At 41.7% G+C, this 19,845-nt stretch overlaps 4 protein-coding genes across 4 annotated transcripts in view; 1 reads left to right on the top strand and 3 right to left on the bottom strand.

Moving 5' to 3' along the window:
• Positions 1-19,845, top strand: part of LOC139329877 (mitochondrial adenyl nucleotide antiporter SLC25A24-like) — a 378,717-nt gene that overhangs the window by 18,253 nt on the left and 340,619 nt on the right. The gene's annotated exons all lie outside the window — the stretch shown is intronic.
• LOC139329891 (EEIG family member 2-like) overlaps positions 1-19,845 on the bottom strand; it is a 354,478-nt gene that overhangs the window by 6,161 nt on the left and 328,472 nt on the right. The window lies entirely within an intron of this gene.
• ankmy1 (ankyrin repeat and MYND domain containing 1) lies at positions 872-7,414 on the bottom strand. Its single transcript, XM_070960871.1, has 20 exons — positions 7,220-7,414; positions 6,970-7,116; positions 6,687-6,881; positions 6,369-6,413; positions 6,057-6,295; positions 5,666-5,882; positions 5,272-5,433; positions 5,099-5,172; positions 4,354-4,894; positions 4,088-4,272; positions 3,813-3,984; positions 3,478-3,618; positions 3,259-3,366; positions 2,878-2,985; positions 2,666-2,788; positions 2,237-2,338; positions 1,896-2,052; positions 1,690-1,759; positions 1,391-1,545; positions 872-1,159 (listed from the first exon to the last, which is right to left on the bottom strand). The coding sequence occupies exons 1-20, from the start codon at positions 7,412-7,414 to the stop codon at positions 996-998; spliced, it is 3,300 nt and encodes a 1,099-aa protein (XP_070816972.1). The 3' UTR covers positions 872-995.
• On the bottom strand, positions 9,362-18,993 carry stxbp3 (syntaxin binding protein 3). The gene is made up of 19 exons (XM_070960807.1): positions 18,919-18,993; positions 17,676-17,725; positions 17,407-17,488; positions 17,206-17,282; positions 17,007-17,079; positions 16,666-16,766; positions 16,099-16,244; positions 15,720-15,813; positions 15,341-15,465; positions 15,116-15,214; positions 14,971-15,028; positions 14,809-14,874; positions 14,341-14,421; positions 13,863-13,998; positions 13,360-13,466; positions 13,153-13,251; positions 11,255-11,340; positions 10,463-10,611; positions 9,362-10,035 (listed from the first exon to the last, which is right to left on the bottom strand). The coding sequence occupies exons 1-19, from the start codon at positions 18,962-18,964 to the stop codon at positions 9,932-9,934; spliced, it is 1,779 nt and encodes a 592-aa protein (XP_070816908.1). The 5' UTR covers positions 18,965-18,993; the 3' UTR covers positions 9,362-9,931.

Here is a 19,845-nt window from a genome sequence, read left to right as displayed (position 1 = left end):
GCACATGTGTAATCTGGGTACTTCTTCTACCACTGAAAATAAGGCCCAATTACAGTCTCTTCCTTCAGGTACACACAACCTCCTCATTCAGTAGATCATTTTATAACCTGCAGAAAATGTCAGATTAAACCCTGCTTGCACGCCCATAAGGAGCCATTCATTCCACACCACAATAGATAAGTGAATCCAAAATACACTTTTATTGTTTTTTTTTCTTCAAACCTATTTATGATGCAGGTGTAATATTTGTCCTGGGGGTGGTGCTACAGGAAAGGCCATTACAGCTGAGCCCTTTACAGCTGAGTGTTTGGCTCTCCCAGGGAAATCTGTGACAAAAAAAAAGAGGAAATGATTCATTCTGTTTATCTGTGCAGGGGATGAATATGCTCATTACAATGGATTTTAATATGTGTTGTGTGTGAGTGGAAAACATGGCCTGATGGTGGTGGTGCTATAAAACATTCACAGGCTCACTTGAAGCAGTATGAGTCAACCTCTTAGTATCATAAACACCAACAGCAAATACCATTAGTTACCCAGTGGAAAAGGTATCATTTTGGCACTGGACCAATGCACTCAACTGGACCACCTCCACGGCAACTAAGAAGCCTCCCACTGTTAAGACCTTGAGATGCAGTTTAAAGCCTTCAGTTGAGATTGTATTTTATTTTCATTTGTCAAACTACTGTTAATAGTGTTATAATCAGATCGTTTGTATGTAAAAGACGTCATATGCAAAAATCTGGTACAAGTATGTATGTATATATACACATATATTTGGCAATAGCACAGATAGGGACAGATGTTATTAGGCGATGACTATTATAAACAGGAGAAATGATTATGGCACAAAATATTGTCATCACGGTTCAGTCAGTATATTACAGTTCAGACTCAGGATCAGAGAAAAAATTAGGTAACAGAAGTACATTATTATATTAGGAAGAAAAAGTTGTACTTCAGCTGTTACTCAGTGTGTGAAATGTTAGTGCCCATCAGTTGTAGCTGTAGTTTTGATTCGGGTTGACGTGGCTCTCCAAGACCTCCTCTGCCACGCTCAGGGGCTTGTGGACAGTTTTGGATTTCAACAGGGCAGTCAGGGTCCTGGGGGCTCTTTGGGATTTAAACACGGCACTCTTCTGGAAGCCTTTAGCAGATGCTGGATTGTGACAGACAGATAAATAAAAAGTATTAACATGCTCTGGTAATCCAAAAGATAAAACCAAATGAATATTTATTTAATGTATCCCACAGATATCACTGATTCCAACCATAGTGGCAAAGTTACACCCTGTCAATTCATTTAAAAGCTTATTTATTGATATTTGTGGCCTGAGCTTTGGTGCTCCTGGGGTAGGGTTTGGGGGCTGGTGTTGTTTGGGCTTCCCACCTGACACCCGGATACATTCGTCCTTGTGTCGTTCATCCCATGCCGTCAGTTTGCAGGTCCTGGAGCAGTAGAAGACCTTGTGGCAGCGGCTACAAGCAGTGAGCTTCACAGACACAGAGCGACCGCACTGATAGCAGAACTTAAAAACTGGCTTCCTAAAAAAAGATTCACACACAGAGTGTTGGAAAAAGGCTCCTGAATGATCTGTTTCCTATGACTGTCTTGACTAAAGTTTAAGAGGAAACAGAAAAACAAAAGGACAACACAAAGGTGCCTTACATGAGTGTGTGTGCAGGTACCTGTGTTTTTCTGTTATGGGTGGTAGGCTTTCACAGCTGGGGAGGGGTAACCTCTCTGTGCTACCGGTACCTGTTACATAAACACAGCACACACACACACACACACACACACACACACACACACACACACACACACACACACACACACACTGTGATTTACAGCCATACTCAAATACACAAAATAATAGCCATGTGTTTGTACTGACTACTCAATTGTGCCCTCTCTAAGTTCTCTCGCTCCCTCTGGCCAGCAGCTCGTCTCTGCAGATCTCCCATCATCCTCAGCAGCTGGCGCCGTGCTTTGAATATTTCCCTGTCCCGTATATTCAGAGCGTGGTAGGGAGTGTTGGCAATATGCACATCCTACACGGTAAGATATGACATATGGACAGCTGTTCAGATGAAGTAATAATGTATGAGTGCAAATGTATACTCCATTGGACCTCAAACCTCATAATGTTAACAAAATTATGATTTCCTACAAGGCTTTTGGATTTGACTGAATTTAACTGAAAAGCATGCAGTGTTTTTACAGTTGGTGTGTTACCTGGTTGAAGGAGTGGTATGCGTAATCAACTGCAGTTCCCACAACATCGCCCACCATAACCGGCATAAAGATATCAGCATCAGCCTTAGCTAACATGTCCAGCTACATCAAAGAAAAACAAAAACACACACACACACACACACACACACACACACACACACACACACACACACACACACACACACACACACACACACACATAAATCTTACTGTAAATGATTCTTTTCTATTTTGAAAACTGCAGCACTGAGGGAATGTTTCAATAAATTTCAATTGAGTTCAATTAATTGTGGGGGACTTTGGATCTGGGTGTTTCACATTCTAAAAGAACCTGTCTTTGCACACCTGTCTGCAGACAGTGAAATGAAATGCCTCTATTTCACCTATAATTATGGATATTTGTCTGTGTGTGTGTGCTTGTGTGTGTACCATCTTAGCTCTGTTGCCACCAAAGTGGTAGTTGATGTTGGCGAGGGCGCAGAGGGCACTGCCCACCCTGCAAGACAGGGGTGTGTTGGGATTTGCACCCCCTTTCAACAGCTCCTCCACTGCCTGGGCAGAGAAATGAAACAGGTCCAGGACATGGAGAAGTACGGGTTTTGTGCTTAAGTGTGTGTCTGTGTAGGGATCAGGAGGTGTACCAGCTCATTCCCAGTCGCTATAGCCAGGGAGAGAGGTGAGTGTCCACTCCAGAGGAGGTCTGTGCTGGCTCTGTGGGAGAGCAGCAGGGCCACCACCTTACTGGCATTCTGCAAACAAACACAACCACACAAATATATCCCTAGCCAGATTACTACCTAACATATTCTAGAATAAATTAAAGAGATGTGGTAGTAAAGCGTAGCAAACATAATATAATACATACAACAGATACCTTGGGCTCATTCCAGAGTGTGTGTGTCTAACACATATTCTTAGATGAATAAAGTCAACATGCTGCAGATTACAACAGTCACCAGCATCATGTCTCATCAGTGGTGGTGTGTGTAGGTGTGGGCGTGTGCATGCATGTATGCACCGACCCGGTAGTCACTGTCTCTCTGGCAGGCCACGTGCAAGGCTGTTCGGCCTCCTTCATTGAGCAGTGGCATCTCAACGGCACTCGGGGGTTCCTGGGCCTTCAGGAAAATCTAAAAAAAAAAACAACCCTCTTAACATTGAAAGTCTTTTCTTACCCGTTCAGCTGTCACCTCAACAATTACTACTGAAGACCTGAGAAGGCTTAAAGGACAGAAACACACCTTGTCTGGCTCATAGATCTCATTCTGGTCACATGCCCGTGCGTCTGGGTCAGTGGCAGCGTGGAGCAGCAACTCCGTGATTCTGGGACCTGCTGGACCCGGCAGTGCTGCAGCTACATGCAGGGGATACAGACCCTTCCTCTAGAAAAAAGGACGAGAGGAGTTTCATAGTTTGTGGAAATGATGCAAAGGGGTTTGAATTTTGAGGCGTTTTCTTCTCAGTAATTTTGTTTAAATCTTAACAAAAATTGATCACAAAAGATAGGACCTGAATAAACTGATGATGGTTTCCACCAAAAAGATTCCTTTCACAAGTGCAAAAAATAATTTCCTGCCTCAGGGGGAAGGGGAATGTCAGTGCGAGCTCCACGCAGCAGCAGCCTCCTGACGGCCTCAGTGTCAGCCGCCATAATGGCTAAAAAGAGGACGGGCATGGGGAGCCTGGATGCGTTGGGGTCAGCTCCCCGCTCCAATAACAGCTTCAGGGTGTTCAAACGCACACGGTGTCTGGTCAGTCAGGCACACAACACATCAAATTAACACACTGACGCACCAACAAAATCTGTATCATCACAACAGAACAATCACAACAGCACATGACAGGACTGACTCGATTTTCATGGCAGCCATTTTGCGTACAGTCTCCTGTGTGTTAGAACGCTGAGGAATCCCGGTGCGACTCAGCGCTTCTGCGGAGCGCTGCATCGCTTCCTCTGTGACCTGGATGCTGTAGCTGCTGATGGGGCAGGTGGAGTCAAAGGTCGGTTTTGGGGTCAGCTCTCTGTCTCTGCCCTGCTGCAGACAGAGAGTGGAGCAGACAGCAGTGAGTTCAAGCAGCTCTCAACCAATCACTGGACGGATCTCTGTGCTTCATACCTGAACTCTTCCCGCCGCCTCAGCTCGACATTCCTTCCAGTGCACACTGCCCACTGCGATGTGACCATCCAACACCTGGATTGAGTGCTCCACACCTGACACGCCCTCACTTCCTCTCTCCATTACATCCTCTTCATCAATATTCTTTACTCTCTTCTCCACATCTTCCTCCACCTCCTCTCTCAACCCCATATTCTCTTTTCTCTCTGTGTCCCTCCTCTCACCAAGCAAAACATCCTCCTCTTTGTCTTCTCTCCTCTTAAATCCTATTCCCACCTCACTCTCTCCATTTTTGAAAGTTTGATTACATCTGCTCTCTATCTCTCTTCCCTCCCCTTTGCACTCTTTCTCATCCTTCCTCCTACTATCTCCCTCTCCTTCCCATCCATCTCCCTCTGTCTCTTTTCTTTCCTCCTGCGGTAGGTGTTCAGTGTCTGAGGGCGTCTCAGGCTCACTCCGGCCAGACCAGCGTTCAGTGATGAGCTCACTGTCACTCGACACTTTATTGCTGTGATGTAAGATGTGCTGTAGTTCTGCTGTCCTGAAAATACCACAAAAAAATCCATTAGCAGGGACACAATTCTTAATAGTGGCACCTGTGTGTAATAGGATATACAATATATAGTTTCTGCAGAATAATATTTGAGAGAGGTGACATCTGCTACATTCTTACTGGTCAGAGAGGTGACTCTGGTTGGTCGGGATGCTGAGGGTTGGATTAACAGTCTCAGGTCTGTAATTAAACCCAGGTGTGTCTATAGTGAAGTCCACTTGGTTGTTTTGGCGATTATTCTCACATGTGGATGGGGACCTCAAAACCTGATGACACATCACGGGGCAAGCTGTTTCATATGTGAACCACAGGATATAGAAGTGATGAGCAAACACAGAAAAATGCAACATTAGGTAGAATCTTACTTGAGCTTTGGTGAGTAGTTCAGCAAAAGTGGTGTTCAGAGACCGAAAAGGATAGTAGAGGACATGACACACGGCCAGCGCAGACATGTCTTCACAGTTCAGCTTGTCAACATCAGCACCCATATCCAACAAGAGATGGATCACATCATTATGGCAGTTTACCTGACAGGTACAAGAAACATGAAACAACAATCAGAGAGTCACACGAGACTGAAACGAACAACAATAACAAACCTTTGGATCTTTCATCTAATCTATTTATTTTGATGTAACTGTAATCGGTGATTATCTGAGTCCATTGTAGTTTTTTTCAGCATTGACTGGATTCCAATTAAAGAGCAAAAACCTGAATCAATAAACAACGTTGGAAAAAAAAAAACAAATAATGTGTTACTGTGGCAGCGATGAGTGCAGTGTGTCCCTGTGAATCTGCTACATCAGGGTGGACCAAACCGGTCTGGAGGATCTGTGACACCGCCTGCAGCTCCCCTTGGGAGGCGTGCTGGATCAGCAACTCTGAACTGACTTCCAAAGGTCCTTTAAGACCAAAACTTTCCCTGTTCAGAGAGCGAACAGCTGCCACGTCCCAGCCTACACGTCCAGCCTGTATTCTGAGGGACGCACACACACAAATATATTAGCAAACACATTATTCCAGCTTGCTTGCAGTGTGCTTGCAGTCATACATGTACATGGTGTCTATGTCTTTTTCTTTCACTCAATACTGGTGCCACTACAATGTGTTTTCCTATCAATACTCATGCAACACTTTCTTGATGTATGACCTGTGTTTGTACATGTGAGCCTCCATGCGGGCTTGTAAGGCCAGGGTGGAGAGTGGATCTCGCTCATAGCCTTGGTATGGATATGCATCTGGCTCCCAAAGCTCGCCATAAAAGTGCTGATCCAACTCTCTTCTTCGGCCAGGGGGCAGCGGTAAGTGGTCACCATCTGTTGAGTAACTCTCAATGCCCGGGGGAAGGATAAAATTCTCATCTGACTGCAGATCTCCATCCATATCCACCTGAGGAGGAAGAGGAATTAGCTGATTTGTTTTGAGTTAAGTCAAAAAGCTCATATAATAAACAGCACTTTACCTTAGAGTCCATCCGGGCATCTGTCTGTAGACCACCAGTGGGAGGCTGGTGAGGAGAAGAGAGGAGGACAGAAGTCAACTGAGGATCTTTTGCAAATGTATATATTTAGTGACAATCCACTGAATGTCAGACAGCACATATTTCACAGGTGCAATGAAAGTCTTTCTGGTATATTCTGGTAGTTAGAAGAGATGTTTTGCAAATTTGTGACTGAGTCAAAACTGGTTGAGGCTTTTCAACGATACATATGTGAAAATGAAGATGCTTTAGCCTGGTATACCTGTTCACCTGTGGGTGAGACAGCAGCCAAGCATGTACCTGAGTCAGAGAATCTGTGGCGTCAGCTGGGTCTATGTAGGCAGCATATTCAGGAAAGCTCTTCAGGCTGAAGGCGTCCGCTACCGAGACACAGAGCTTAAGCAGGCGCTGTCCGAGCCACAGACCCACATCCTCACGCCCATCTGAATAACTGATCACACCTGGACCAAACCTCTGGTCAGCACGATACAAACCCTGAGAGGAGGGGAGAGGCCTGTTGCTACTGACTGATATTTAGAGACTAAACAAATCTGTCCACATGCTTGTCATCCATCCCGTTTACCTGGAAGGTGGCTCCATCAGGAAACATCTGTTGTCCATATCCTTCCTTTCTGTTGAGGTAGAACTTGCCAGTGAATGTATGGCCTGTAGGCCAGCAATAGAGTCCATCCCCGTGCCTGTAGTCTTTGTAGAAAGAGCCCTTATAGTACTGCACAGAGCAGGGACATCAGGAAAAACCGATGGGACACAATTAAAAAAATGTTATTATGTTTTCTATAAGCGTTTTCTGAAACTCACATCCATTATACTACCTCTCCGTTTCTCCAGGTGTACTTTCCCCTGCCGTGTTTAAACCCGTCCACAAATTCTCCCTCGTATCTGGATCCGTCGGGCCACTCCTGAACACCGAGCCCTTGTCGTTTCTCTCCGCCGCTTTCAGCTCCTCCGCGGCGGTCGCTTCGCCTCCCTGCCCCCGGCTCCGCACCTCCTGCGCAGGTCGACAGCATTTGTTGAAATGATTCACTTGAGTTCACATGAGCACGACGACAGTTTAGAGTTACAGGAAGGGCTAGCTGCGGCGTTTCGAGGTTAAACTTCAAGTGTCAGAGGTCAGATTTGAATTTTGACTTTGCTGTAAGTGCAGGTTGCCATGACGACAGGAGACTCCTGGGTGGGTGGAGTTCTCGCACATGCGCAAACGCAAGACAGCGTGAGAAAAGTTGCAAGTGCTTTTATTTCTTTCTTTTTTTTTTTTTTTTTTCAATTTTATTTATTTATTTTTTCTATAGCGCAAAATTATTTTTGTCCCCCGATTAAAGCGTATGATCTCGGCACAATATTCTACAAATACAAACACACACGTCTAAGATTAACCACTCATCAAAATACCACAGCTTTGAAGGGTATTAAATGTAGCCCATTTAATACCTTTTTGTTCGTGATTCCAGTGTCCTTCAAATCACCTGTGTCTGGTTTCCTTATATTCTCATTAGACTCAGTTTACAAATTAAATTTACTCAGTCACTTACCAAGGAGTTTTTTGCCCCAATAAAAATTGGCTTTGGACACAGCTTCCTTGCTGCTATACATTAGAAATTAAGCATTCACGAATGAAGACAATTTGGTTACAACAAATACAGCCTTGTTGAGCCAAATTAAATGATAGCCACAAATGAACCTTATACAATTTATCCCTATTTGGAGACCCCTGACAGAACAAGGAGCCAGACTGAAGGCTGATTGGGATGATTAAACACAAACAGCAGTGAAAAATGACAAGAAAGGAGGTCATTGTCAGGGAGCAGGGAAATCCTTGTTAAGTTAAGGGTTCCTCTGTTTAGAGTCATTGGAGCAGGGCCAGCCTCTGAGTGTGTGTGTGAGCTTGTGTCACCTGACACTTCATCTGCTACTCATGCTGCACTAGTTGGTTTCAGCCTGCAGGAGTTTGGTGGTGGAGGAGGACATCAGCTACATGCTGCATTTAAGAAAATAATAAAGAAATTAAAACAAAAGAACAAAAAACAAAAACTAGAAATAATAAATCAATTTCAAATTCATGGAAAGTCTGTAATGATCCTCACAGCTTCTTTATTGTATTAATATCCTGTAAATTTGAGAAATAACATAAATAAACAACATATTCTGGAGACACGCCCTCAGCAATGAATAACCATCTTATAATTTTATAATGCAGAAATCATTGTGGATTCAAAGTAAAAGCTGCATTCAAATTGCTGCGCTTATTAAACAAATGTATTATCACTAAAAGAGTACAACAATAATGAATTTCATGTGATTCCTGCTTAAATCTCACTGTAAAAGTCAGCCTGTTCTCTAGTTTAATCACGTGATGAGCTCTGATATGCTCTGCAGACACAACATACAGCAGTTCTGTTCTGCTGATTGAACTGCCATTACATTCCCAGTGTGTCAAAACTATACTGTAAACAGCTAAGCACTTTCTGAATTGTGTACAGTTGACAGATAACTAAAACATAATCCTATCGGGAAAGTAGGGCAGACTTGATCTAGAACATTACAGAAGCCTCATCATATCTTGGGTTCACCTATTGTCTGTTCAGCACGCTTATTGGATGCTGGCTGCTTGTGTGGACTCATCTATTGAACATCTGGGCATCTGTTGACAAAAGAGCTTTTTGTTATGAATATTAAGTTACTGCTGTTTGGATGGACCAGGCTGAAGTGCTTTTACCATCCTTCTTTGAGCAAATCAGTTACTCGATGCAGACATATGCAGCATGCCTGAGTAATTCGTGTGTGGTTGACTGAGGTCAATGCGAGTTGAGTATCTAGGATCAGGTTTTAATTTGGGTACTTTTAGGTACACCCTGCTCATTCAGGTTCTTCTGTAATTTCGTTACATTTTCTGTACTGCATTTCCACATTATCTATATTTTTAGCTCTTAAAAAAAGGCAAAATTAACTAGAATTGTAATTGGAACTCAGACAACATTTGAACCACTTCATCCATTTATTAGTCAGTTGTTCAAGAAAAATGTAAATACTCTATGTTAAAAACACTCTTCAAAATTACATTAAGTGTTTGTACACAGTGACAAAAAAGTCAGAATGACATCGCAGGGACTCAGTGCTTACATACAATATATACATGAGCTTTGCACTACTTTCCAAAACCATTCTGTCCCTGAAAGTGTCTCAGAGATCCTTCAAATGGAACAAAACCAATACTTTCTTTTATGGGCAAAGGCAAACACAAATAAGCAGATTAGACAAGCTTTACTTAAAATGCTCAAAGCAGGATGCGCTAAGTTCAATTTTAATACGATCTATACCATCACATATTCTTGAAGAAGAAAATCTGCTTCTGGAGATGACCGAATTAAAAGAGAATTTTCCCCTGAAACAGTATTAAAACATAAAGATAAGGTAAATTCCCTTCTGTCTTCATTCAGGAAGTTGAGGTGAGTGCACTGTGCTGAGTGATACGAGATGTATGGAGGCAGGGGGCGTCTGGGGAACTGTTAGTTGGAGGGCCAGACCTCTCAGGCGTTGCTCCGCTCGTCTATTGTGAAAGTCTCCATGGGGCCTTTGCTCAGCGCCTTGATGTCATCCAGGAGACTGGTCGGGGTCAAAATGTGAGAAGACCCTGGAATCAAAGTAAAAGAACCATCATGCCCCACATTAGAGCATAAAACACTTTCACAATTCTGCCTGGCCCCCCGCGACCCCGAAAGGGATAAGCAGCATAGAAAATGAATGGAAAATTCTGCCTGGCTCCAGCAGGTGGAGGAAAAGAGCTGGAAATTAAAACAGACAGAGGCTTTTTTTCCAGTGAGTGTTTCCCAGCCCAACAACCAATTCAACTGAAGTTTATAACACTGTATCAAAAAAACAGCTTTATTTATTTGAATGGCCACAGCTCAGTGAGCCACCAACTGGATTTATTAAAAAATACAGAAATGTTCCTTTTGTAATTAACAAATCCTCTGGAAATTTAAAGTGACAACAAATTGCTTTACAATTCAAACAGAGAGAGAAAGAAGTGATTTAAGGAGTTATCTGTGTAATCTCACCGATGATGACCTCGCAGGACTTCACTGCCTGGGTGACCTCATAGGCAGTGCGCATCTCAGAGAAGCAGATTCCTCCTAGAACAAAGATGATGAGGCGTGAGCCGGTCCGGCGTTCGTCCTGAGCACTGGCTTTGTGCTTCTGTCGGGCACTGTGGAGCAGGCCAGAACAGAAATTTACTGAGACTAAATTTCAAAGAGAAAGTGAGACTGTGTGTTCAAGTCATGGAAATAAACTACAAAATCAACACCCTGGAAAGACAGGTAGGGAAAGAGAGAGGGATGGATACTCAGGAACCACTTTAGATTTCAAAAGGAGATCCAGATCATGTCTATTTGTAAACCAACAAACAAACAAACAAACAAACAAACAAACAAACAAACAAACAAACATCAAACAGCTGGAGGTGAAAGTAGTAGCAGAAATGATCACTGGGGGGCGCTAACTCACCACATTCTTTCACTGTCTGCATTTGTCTGTGAAAGCACATCTCAACTTTCTGTGTGTGAAATATCTCCTTAGGATCATTTTGTCATGTATTTTCTTCAGATGAAAATTAAAAAGACATCTGCCTCTCACTATTGACTGACTGACATCGTAAAGAAAGACATTGCTATTGTTTTTTTCATCTACCTTGTAAAACATTATTTGCACCACCTAAGGCAAAAGTGTTGGCTTTGACAGTCTCATGCAAAAGCTTTTGACATAAAGTTTGTAATTGGGATGTAAAAGTCAGCTCATCTACGACAGAATTCATTAATTCTGGTGTTACCACCCATAAAAACCCTCTGTACCTGACGGCCCCGGAGCCGTTCCAGGCAGCAGGACACTCGGACTGGTGCGGCCACTCTCTGGTGTCAAGTCTGTTCTCCACAGCGTCCTGAAAGAACCAGATTTTTAATGACTTTTGCAGAAGCCCCATAGAGACTAAATCTCATTGGCAATCCAATATCATAGATTTGACTGTTGACTTTTGCTTGTACTTAATGAGACTTAAATTCACATGCACATAAAGCTGAATTGACAGTTTCGGAGTTCAGCGGCTCAGTGGTCAGGGCTAGTACCAAAATGATCAAAGTCCAGCAAATAGTTGTGATTGATCGTCCCATCACCACAGAGCAGTTTTTGATTTTAGGCGGAGGTGCTACTCTTCTCTTTCTGTGACCAAGAACCAAATTCCAGAAGTAGGACTATGAAGAAAGCACATAACTACTTGACAATGTCTGCTGCTAACTACCACATGAATCAGCAACAAATCTGTTGTTGAGCTCGTCTCAAAGACTTTTAATTGTGGTTCTAACCTGATAAGTCTGATTGTTTTGGCACTTAAAGCTTTTCACTTTTTTTTTAAGGAGCAGACTGGTTTCAACTGATGTGTCAACTAGACTTTATGCTGCCTGCACATCGAAAAACTGTGTCTCCTGCTGCAAGCTCAAACTGTTTACAGGAAGCCAGGTGCTCGGGTGGTTAAAGACTGCTCAAAAATGGCCTTTCAGGCCATAACAGGAAAGGGAGGTGAAAATGAGGTGAAGACACAACAGAACTTGCTCTCTTTCTGATCTGCCAGATTGTTTTTTGAATCCACATTAACCTGTTTTTAACATCACACCTACAGCATACACAAATCCCATTTCCAAAAAAATGTCTCTAAAAAGACAAACTCTACTTTCTTTGTAGCCAAGAATTTCCTCTGACATGTTCAAGGGCATCACATGATGCCACCAAATGTAATTTCACTTCTGTGGAATTACAGAACTATCTTATGACCAAAGACTATTGGAGTTACTCTGCCTCTTACTTCTCCACCCATTTCTGAGAAATGGACTCCACAGCAGGGATTTAAATCAAACAGCCTCAGAACTGATATATTATTTCATTATGCCTTACAGCTCAACTGAACAGACTCAAAACAAACAGCCACAAGCAAACTTCTTCACAAGATAGAGTCAACAGGTAAATTAGAATACTGTGTGCGCAATGTGTCTCTTTTTACAGTTCTTGAACTTTAACAAGGCAGCAGGTGACGGTGACATCCTACCTGTTTTAACACAAAACATGATCTCGCCTAACCACAACGTCCTCTTATATGGAACACATTGAACATACAAAAAAAGCATTTGAGGATCAGTACAGGAGGTTGTTGTTGAAACAGAAGGATCATCCCCAGGGATCAACACACAACTGGTGGATTATTGAGCCTTATGGATGTGAAGATGATGTCTTTTACAAATGGATGAAGCAGTACAGAACAACACAAACATATATGTGACACTGCTTATCAGATGACCTGAATCTGATAGCTGTCTTTTGTGGTGCTTTTATAGTTCTGTTCATCAATTTTCTCACGAATGCCATTCAGAGGGGGACTGGGTTAGCACAGTGACCTACATCGAGCTACATGTTGAGATATGTAAGACAAAACTTAGGTTAATGCCAGAACTTCTTTTCTTTTACCTTCCCATCCTGGATGGAAATCCAGGATCCTACATTCTGTCTATACCTAGTTTAAATTCTCTGGAGTTATGCCACTTAATTCATTATGGGATCCATAATTGCTAAACTTCATATTAAGCAAAAACAAAAAATAAAGACCTGGAAAGAGGTATTGAAAAACTGTGTGCAAACTGCATGCAGAAATGATAGCTGCTAATAAAATACATTATACAATATGATCATCTCCTTTCTCACTGACCTCCATTACATCTTTTATGACAGGAGTCCATCTGGAAAGATTGTAAGTCTGCTCCTGGGAACGATCCCGTCTTGTAGGTTTGCGTGAGAAGAAACTAGGCTAGAAACAAGAGTACAAGAGACAATATGAAGCATTCAGAGACTGAAAGACAGAACTGAAGAGACGAGCGCGACAAGAACATGAAGACACACAGAATTTAAAACGTACCGATGTGATGATCGGGACCCCGAGTTCTTTCCAGTTCAGGATAAACTCTCGCTCGTCTTCGATCTTTACATGCTGGATGAGTTTGCTTAAGTTCTCGTCTGTTGTTCCTGTTTATACGCAGCAAGCAAACAAAGCAGAATGAAAATCTAATGACATTTTATTGGTGCTGCATCCTCTTAGTCAAATAATTAATTATCCAACAGTCTTAAATGGAAATGAAATCATTTATATTGTGTACGTGTTTGCATGACGTAATCCAAAATATCAAAATTAAAACAACTCATGGGATTAGTAATTCCCAAGAACTTCTCTCTGGAAAAACAGGCCGACTGTTCATATTCTGGCTGACTGATTCTCACTGGCTTACACTCTACTTGTCTGTTGGTCACTCTGAAAGCTCCCTGGATGTACGGTATGGCTACAAGTCAAGATAAGCCTTTACAGAATGCTTGTGAACAGACAGTGAAGGGAGACCAGTCTGCTGCAGGAGAAGATTGGTGTACCGCTGACGCTGAAGATGTACAGCAGCACAGCTCTGATCTTGTCGTGGGTGCTGTATGGGTGCAGCAGCACAGGCAGCAGGGTCCTCATGGGATCCTTCACCTTTATCCCGTCCACGTCTGACCCCACAGCAAGATCCTACACAGAGGTAAACCATTCTTTAAATCATTTGTTTAGGCTGGGAATACTGTGTTTGCACCTTTAAATACGTGTTTATAAGCTCCACATCTTTCACATCTGGAACCTGAACTGTACAACTAACACACTTTTATTGAGTCTCCTAAAGAGGTGGTCAGAGATCAGTGTTTTACTCAAGTACACTTCATTAGAGAAGATGCTAGCGGTCATGTGGCTTTCCACATGGCATGTTATCCCTCCTCAATGAACCGCGGTCCACCCACTGATTTGTTCATGAAGGGCTGAGTGGTAAAAACATTTTGCCTTTGTTCCACCAAAACAGACGACGGAGCACAGACAGACCTGTTCAGCTTTGCAGAGTTTCTCCACATTGTTTGCGAAATGTTTCATGCAGTCCTCGGCCAACTGCAGGTGAACAGTCTTCTAGAATTCGGACAGAGAGAAAAGTGAAGCACAATGTGAACAGAAAGCTGATGTACTGTTGTTAGTTTAGTTTCAAAATCATTTCCTTTAAAGAAAGACGCCTATCATAGAGGTAATAAATTATGACTCTCCATTCTGCTTTTTCTGCTGGAAACACGATGAGGTCAACCCCACATAATTCCAGGCTTTGGAGGCACCACACCCAACCACAACATAATAATCACTTAGCTCCATAATTGTAGGAAGCAAGTAATATTAGTGTTGAAGTCCCATTTGACCCTGGAAGAAATTCTAAAAATCTCAACCTCGAGTTGAATAGATAAGCTTAAGGTAAGAGCAAACGAGAAAGCTCTCCAAAAGCAATTTAACTGCACCGGAACTGCATACCTCAGTCAGCTGTTTACGGAATGCAGGCATCTTCTTCATCATTTGAGCCAAATTGCTGATTGTGATCTGAAAAAAGTCACATATTGGCTCAAGATATGCGGTTTAAGTATGAGATTGACGGCTCATCAGTGAAATACATCAAAAGAAACCAAAGTACTGTACCTTCCCATCTGGCTGCTTCTTACTTGCAGATATTTCTTTTACCATCTTGGGGATTTGTCTATTGCAAGAAAAAAAAATGGGGTTAGGGTTAGGGTGAGGAAGACAGGAATGGACCACCTGCATCCTCCAGATCTTGCACACTTACTCTGAGACCTCAGCGATGTGCTTGTGCCTCAGCTTAACCCACAGCATGTCCTCCTCATTCAGCAGGGCCTGCTTCTCTGAGCCATCTTTAGACTTGTACCTGGCCAAAAACAATAACCAGATGATTGATTTCAGCTGGAAATCTACATCTCTATGGTGCCATGTGCAGTGAGTACATTATGTACATGTGAATACAGTGAGATAGAGTAGGAAAAGCTTGTGTTACTTGTAGGTGTCATTCTGAATATCAATGAGGTCATAAGCCATGGCCTGGTAGGTCAGCTCATGCAGGATGGGGCTGACGGGGTCAAAGCCTCTCTCTACTATCAGCAGCTGGGCCTGGGTCTTTCCCTTGTGATGGAAGGGAAACACGCGTTAAATATAACACTTCATCTTTCTTCTTTGGTTAGTATTTACAGAAACTTCAAGTTTCTGGTGAAGAAAATATTAATTTAATCTTCTTAAGGCAAAGAAATATTTTTTCATTCAGATTACGCCTTGTGTTGAGCTGTCAGTGGAAAATTATACTGTAATACTACTCATTTACTTCCTAGGCTAGAGCTTCATTTATTCTGTCAACACTCTTTGTTCGGCAGGCGTCTCACCTTTTTTTTGCCACTGTCATCCAGCTCATAGTGTCTGGCCAGCTTGCTGTCCACCAGCTCTGCAAACGTCTTGGCGTTCTCCATGTTGCTGTCTCTAGTTATGACATAAATTGTTCCCCATCAGTCGTCACAGTCACATTAATGCATATCACACATGTACTGGTTTAAGCGTACACATGAATGTGCACATGTATCTATACTAAACTAAAATCACATTTTATGTAAAAAAGTAAAAACTGCACACGCTCTTGCTTGTTTTCTGCCACAGTTAGGTAACATATTCCATGGTCTGAGTTCAAGCTTTTCTCACGAAAGGTCTCATTCTGCTTTGGGGCTGAGGTGTGTTTGAAGCAGAGAAACTAAATCTGCTCTGGCTTACTTCTTGTATCTGACCCCTGGGTACTCGTCCAACGTGGCACAGAGTGTGACGAGCTGGTCTGCGAGTGTCTCCAGTGTCTTCTTTTTGTCCTGACTGTGGGGACTGTAGATGCTTTGGAAAGCCCTCGGATTATCAAAAGTGAACACCTGGAAAACATTTAACACGCCTGTGTAAAAAAACTATTGTTTAAGTGAACAGTGTGCATGCAATCTTATAATAAGGGATCATTTCTAGTCTGATTCCAAAACTAATGCCTGATTATTAACAAAAATAAATTAAACTTGATTTACTTTGTAAAAATCACAACACAAAACTAATCTTAAGACCTTTTTGGTTTTCAAAAAACAGTTTGATTCTTAAGGCAGTAAAATGAGACACATTTTGTAAGATCATTACGTCATAGTTTAAGCAGCCAACACCCATTAAAGATTCACTCTTTGTCCCAGTAGTAACATGACACTGAAGACACTAAAACAAGTGAAGTTTGTCTCAGTTAGCAAGTAAGAGTCTGGATAAAAAAAAAGAGGAAATGGGAAAATACAGAAGAGCATAAAAGCAACTACTCACTTGTGCCTCTTGTGGCATGAAGCACATGTTTATTTCCTTACAGACTCGTATGTACTTTGCACAGAACAGCTTCATATTGTTGAACAGGTCGTCGGGACAGTCTGTGGGAGCAAAAAGATATGACATAAATACATGTGGACAGCAGGCTCTTCCAATAGAGGCATAAAATACTATCAAAATAATAACTGCACCCTTAAGCTTATTGCTGCTAGACGACCCTGCTAATACCCACAATCCCCTTGAGTGCAGACAGCAAACAAATGTCAACGTCATGAATAAAGCTTTGAACTATTCAATACAGCCTTATTTATGATCATAGTAGTGATTTATAAGTTACTTACAGTCAGTGAAGTAAACGTATGCCGATTTATATTTGGGTTTGAGCTTGAAGTCAGCAATAAAGGCCTCCACACACTATGACACAAAATGAAATTTAACATATCACAACAGAGTCTGGCAGAAAAACAACAGAGTGAAACTTAATTTCATTTGGCAGAAATCCAAATGCAATGTGATAATTAAAGAGTTATAATGGCAAACCTTAGCGGTCGGTGACATGAAGTAGATGGCCTTCATTTCTGGAACAGGCTCTCTGCTTCTGAACAGATCCTCCACGACTGAAGAAACAAAGTATTTATTATGACTGAGGTGCAACAGACATTCACATACACACTTCAGTTAGCTTAATCTATTTCCAATATTACATAAAAAATGTTTCACTGTTATGGAAACATCGCTTACTTGTTATTTTTTCTGCCATCAAATCTGACATTTTGCAGCATGATGACAGGAGCTTGGTGGTGAAGTGGTCCAGAATCAATATCTGTGAAGAAGATAAAACGAGCAGTCAGTCAAATTATCACTATAAATTGTTTCAAGATTGTGAAGCACCACATGAAAAGTAGTGGCACTGCAAAAATGAGAAATTACAATTCTATTTTGAGTCACAGTGCATAAGTGGAATCAATCAGATAACAGTTGGATCTGTAATCTGGAGGGTACTGTCCTACCTTCCATACTTCAGATTTTCTGCAGTCTGCAATAATTGTATCTTTTATCCCTGTGAGAGACACAGAACATGAGTGATGAGAAACAACACTGACCAGAGCCTGACAAAAGTCACTGCTCATGAATACACTGTTAGTGTCACTGTCGCTTGACTCTAGTGTTTAAAGACTTGAGTTAGACAGAAAATCAAGTGATTGTACCTTCAACTATGCATCAGAAACTATAAAGTATAAATACATTTATTAGGCTGGTAATAACATAAGCACAGAACTGTTTGCTGTTGTGTTTCATCATCTTACAGTCTACAAATTTGTCTTGTCAATGACTGGAAAAATCACAATAAATCAGGTCACAGCAGTGTTCATGAGTGGTAGTGAATTAACTTTTCCATTAGACTTGCATGATATGCCAACTGTATTTAGAGATGTGTGTGCGTGTAAGTCAGTTTAACAAAGAAAGCATGTCAGTCTGCGTACACTCTCCAGTTTATGAAATAAAATAGTGTAGAAATCAAGGCAGGTGAAGTGTCTGTCTCTTATCTGATTTATCGTCAGACAACATTAGGTTTACCTGATGTTCATTCAGGTTAATGTCATATTGGACTGGGATTATAATTTGTGGAGGATAAAGTTGAATCGACACATCAACATCAACAAAAGATGAACGTAACGTTTATGAGTGTAACTTAGCCTCAAGTTTTAACTTATTTTAAAATCAACCCAAACAGCAAGCAGTCATCTGTGCGACATCTTTAGCCACCACCTAACCCCCATCGAACCTCAACCACGGAGGGCAGCACCACAGGAAATGGAGGTTAGAAGAGAAACACACTTGGATACCAGACATGTTCGGAAAAGTTGACGTTCGTTTCGTGTCAGTTAACGTTAGCCTGCACATATGAGGTGGGGCTCCGACACTGCGTGACCTCACTCCGAGCACTTCTCCAAAAGAGGGATACAAGAGTCACGGACAGTAAAGTAACGATAAACAAGTGCTGACCCAAATGTCGCCTGCGTTATCAACGTGACAACTAGCGATACGTCGGCCAATCAAAGTTTGTCAACTTCCGTTGCGATAAACAGCAGAAACTCAACGGTCACTGTCATTCCAAGATGCAAAGTCACAAAGGAAGAAACATTTAATAAAAACACAGCACGACTTTAATCGTCCTTTACGTTATGGAATTATCCCGCTGTTTAATTAAAATTTAATTAAACGACCACTCTTTAATTGGAATGAACTTACTTTTCCAAACTACTCTTTTCAGCCCGTGATCCGAGCCAGTTGCCATCTTGCTTTTTTTTTTCCTCCGCGCCTCTCTTCCTGTCCCATGTCCTCACACTCTGACGTCAACTGCGTCATCAAGTATGCGACGGAGCGCCATTGTAGTTTTTAGAAGTACGATAAAACTTCCGTATTAAGTGTTTCTTCGACACCGTACAGCCGATCTAGCAATCTATCTAAAATTTAGAATTGAGGTGAAAGTCACCAGTGAAAGGGAAAACTGTTGATAATGTATTAACAATTAATACAATTATAGAAATTATGATCCAACTTTTCCGAGATTAAAAAGTCAAATATTTGACTTTTATAATCTCATATGTATGTCATAGCATTTCAAATTCAGTAATTCAAATTTACGAGATTTTAGTTAAAACTGATTTTTCTCAAAATCATGGGCTTACTTAGTCCTAATATTGAGATATTAAAAGAAACATGAGATAATGATTCAAATTTCTCACTCACTAAATGAAAATTATAGCCATAGTTTTGACTTATTAAGTCACAAATGTGAGGTTTTGAGTTAGATATTTGTGATAACATTTAGTTCATAACTTATTTAGAAGGCTATGCCAAAATTTTTTACTTTGTATTTTGAGTATCTTTATTCCCAACATTTAATCTGTTTGTCCTCTCATGGCAGAAATAGGCTTCTGCAATTAAAAGTGCATTTATACCTTTCACACCTCAAAGTGGCAGGGAGTGATCTGAGGCCTCTGGGTAGGGAAATCCAAATCTTTTGCTGGATCCACATTTTGAGGTATCTTGATTACATCCTTGAATATAGAATGTCGTGCCTCTAGCTATACAGGTGTTTGCGGCTCATGCTACCCAACGTGCATCTGCCTCATAGTACACCTCTGTGCTTCACTGTGACTGGGTGTTTGCCTC

The sequence above is a fragment of the Chaetodon trifascialis genome, chromosome 4 (genome assembly GCF_039877785.1).
Source record: "Chaetodon trifascialis isolate fChaTrf1 chromosome 4, fChaTrf1.hap1, whole genome shotgun sequence".
In the NCBI taxonomy this organism is placed as follows: Eukaryota; Metazoa; Chordata; class Actinopteri; order Chaetodontiformes; family Chaetodontidae; genus Chaetodon; species Chaetodon trifascialis.
Note: the sequence above shows the minus strand (reverse complement) of the source record. Positions and strands in the feature narration are given on the sequence as shown.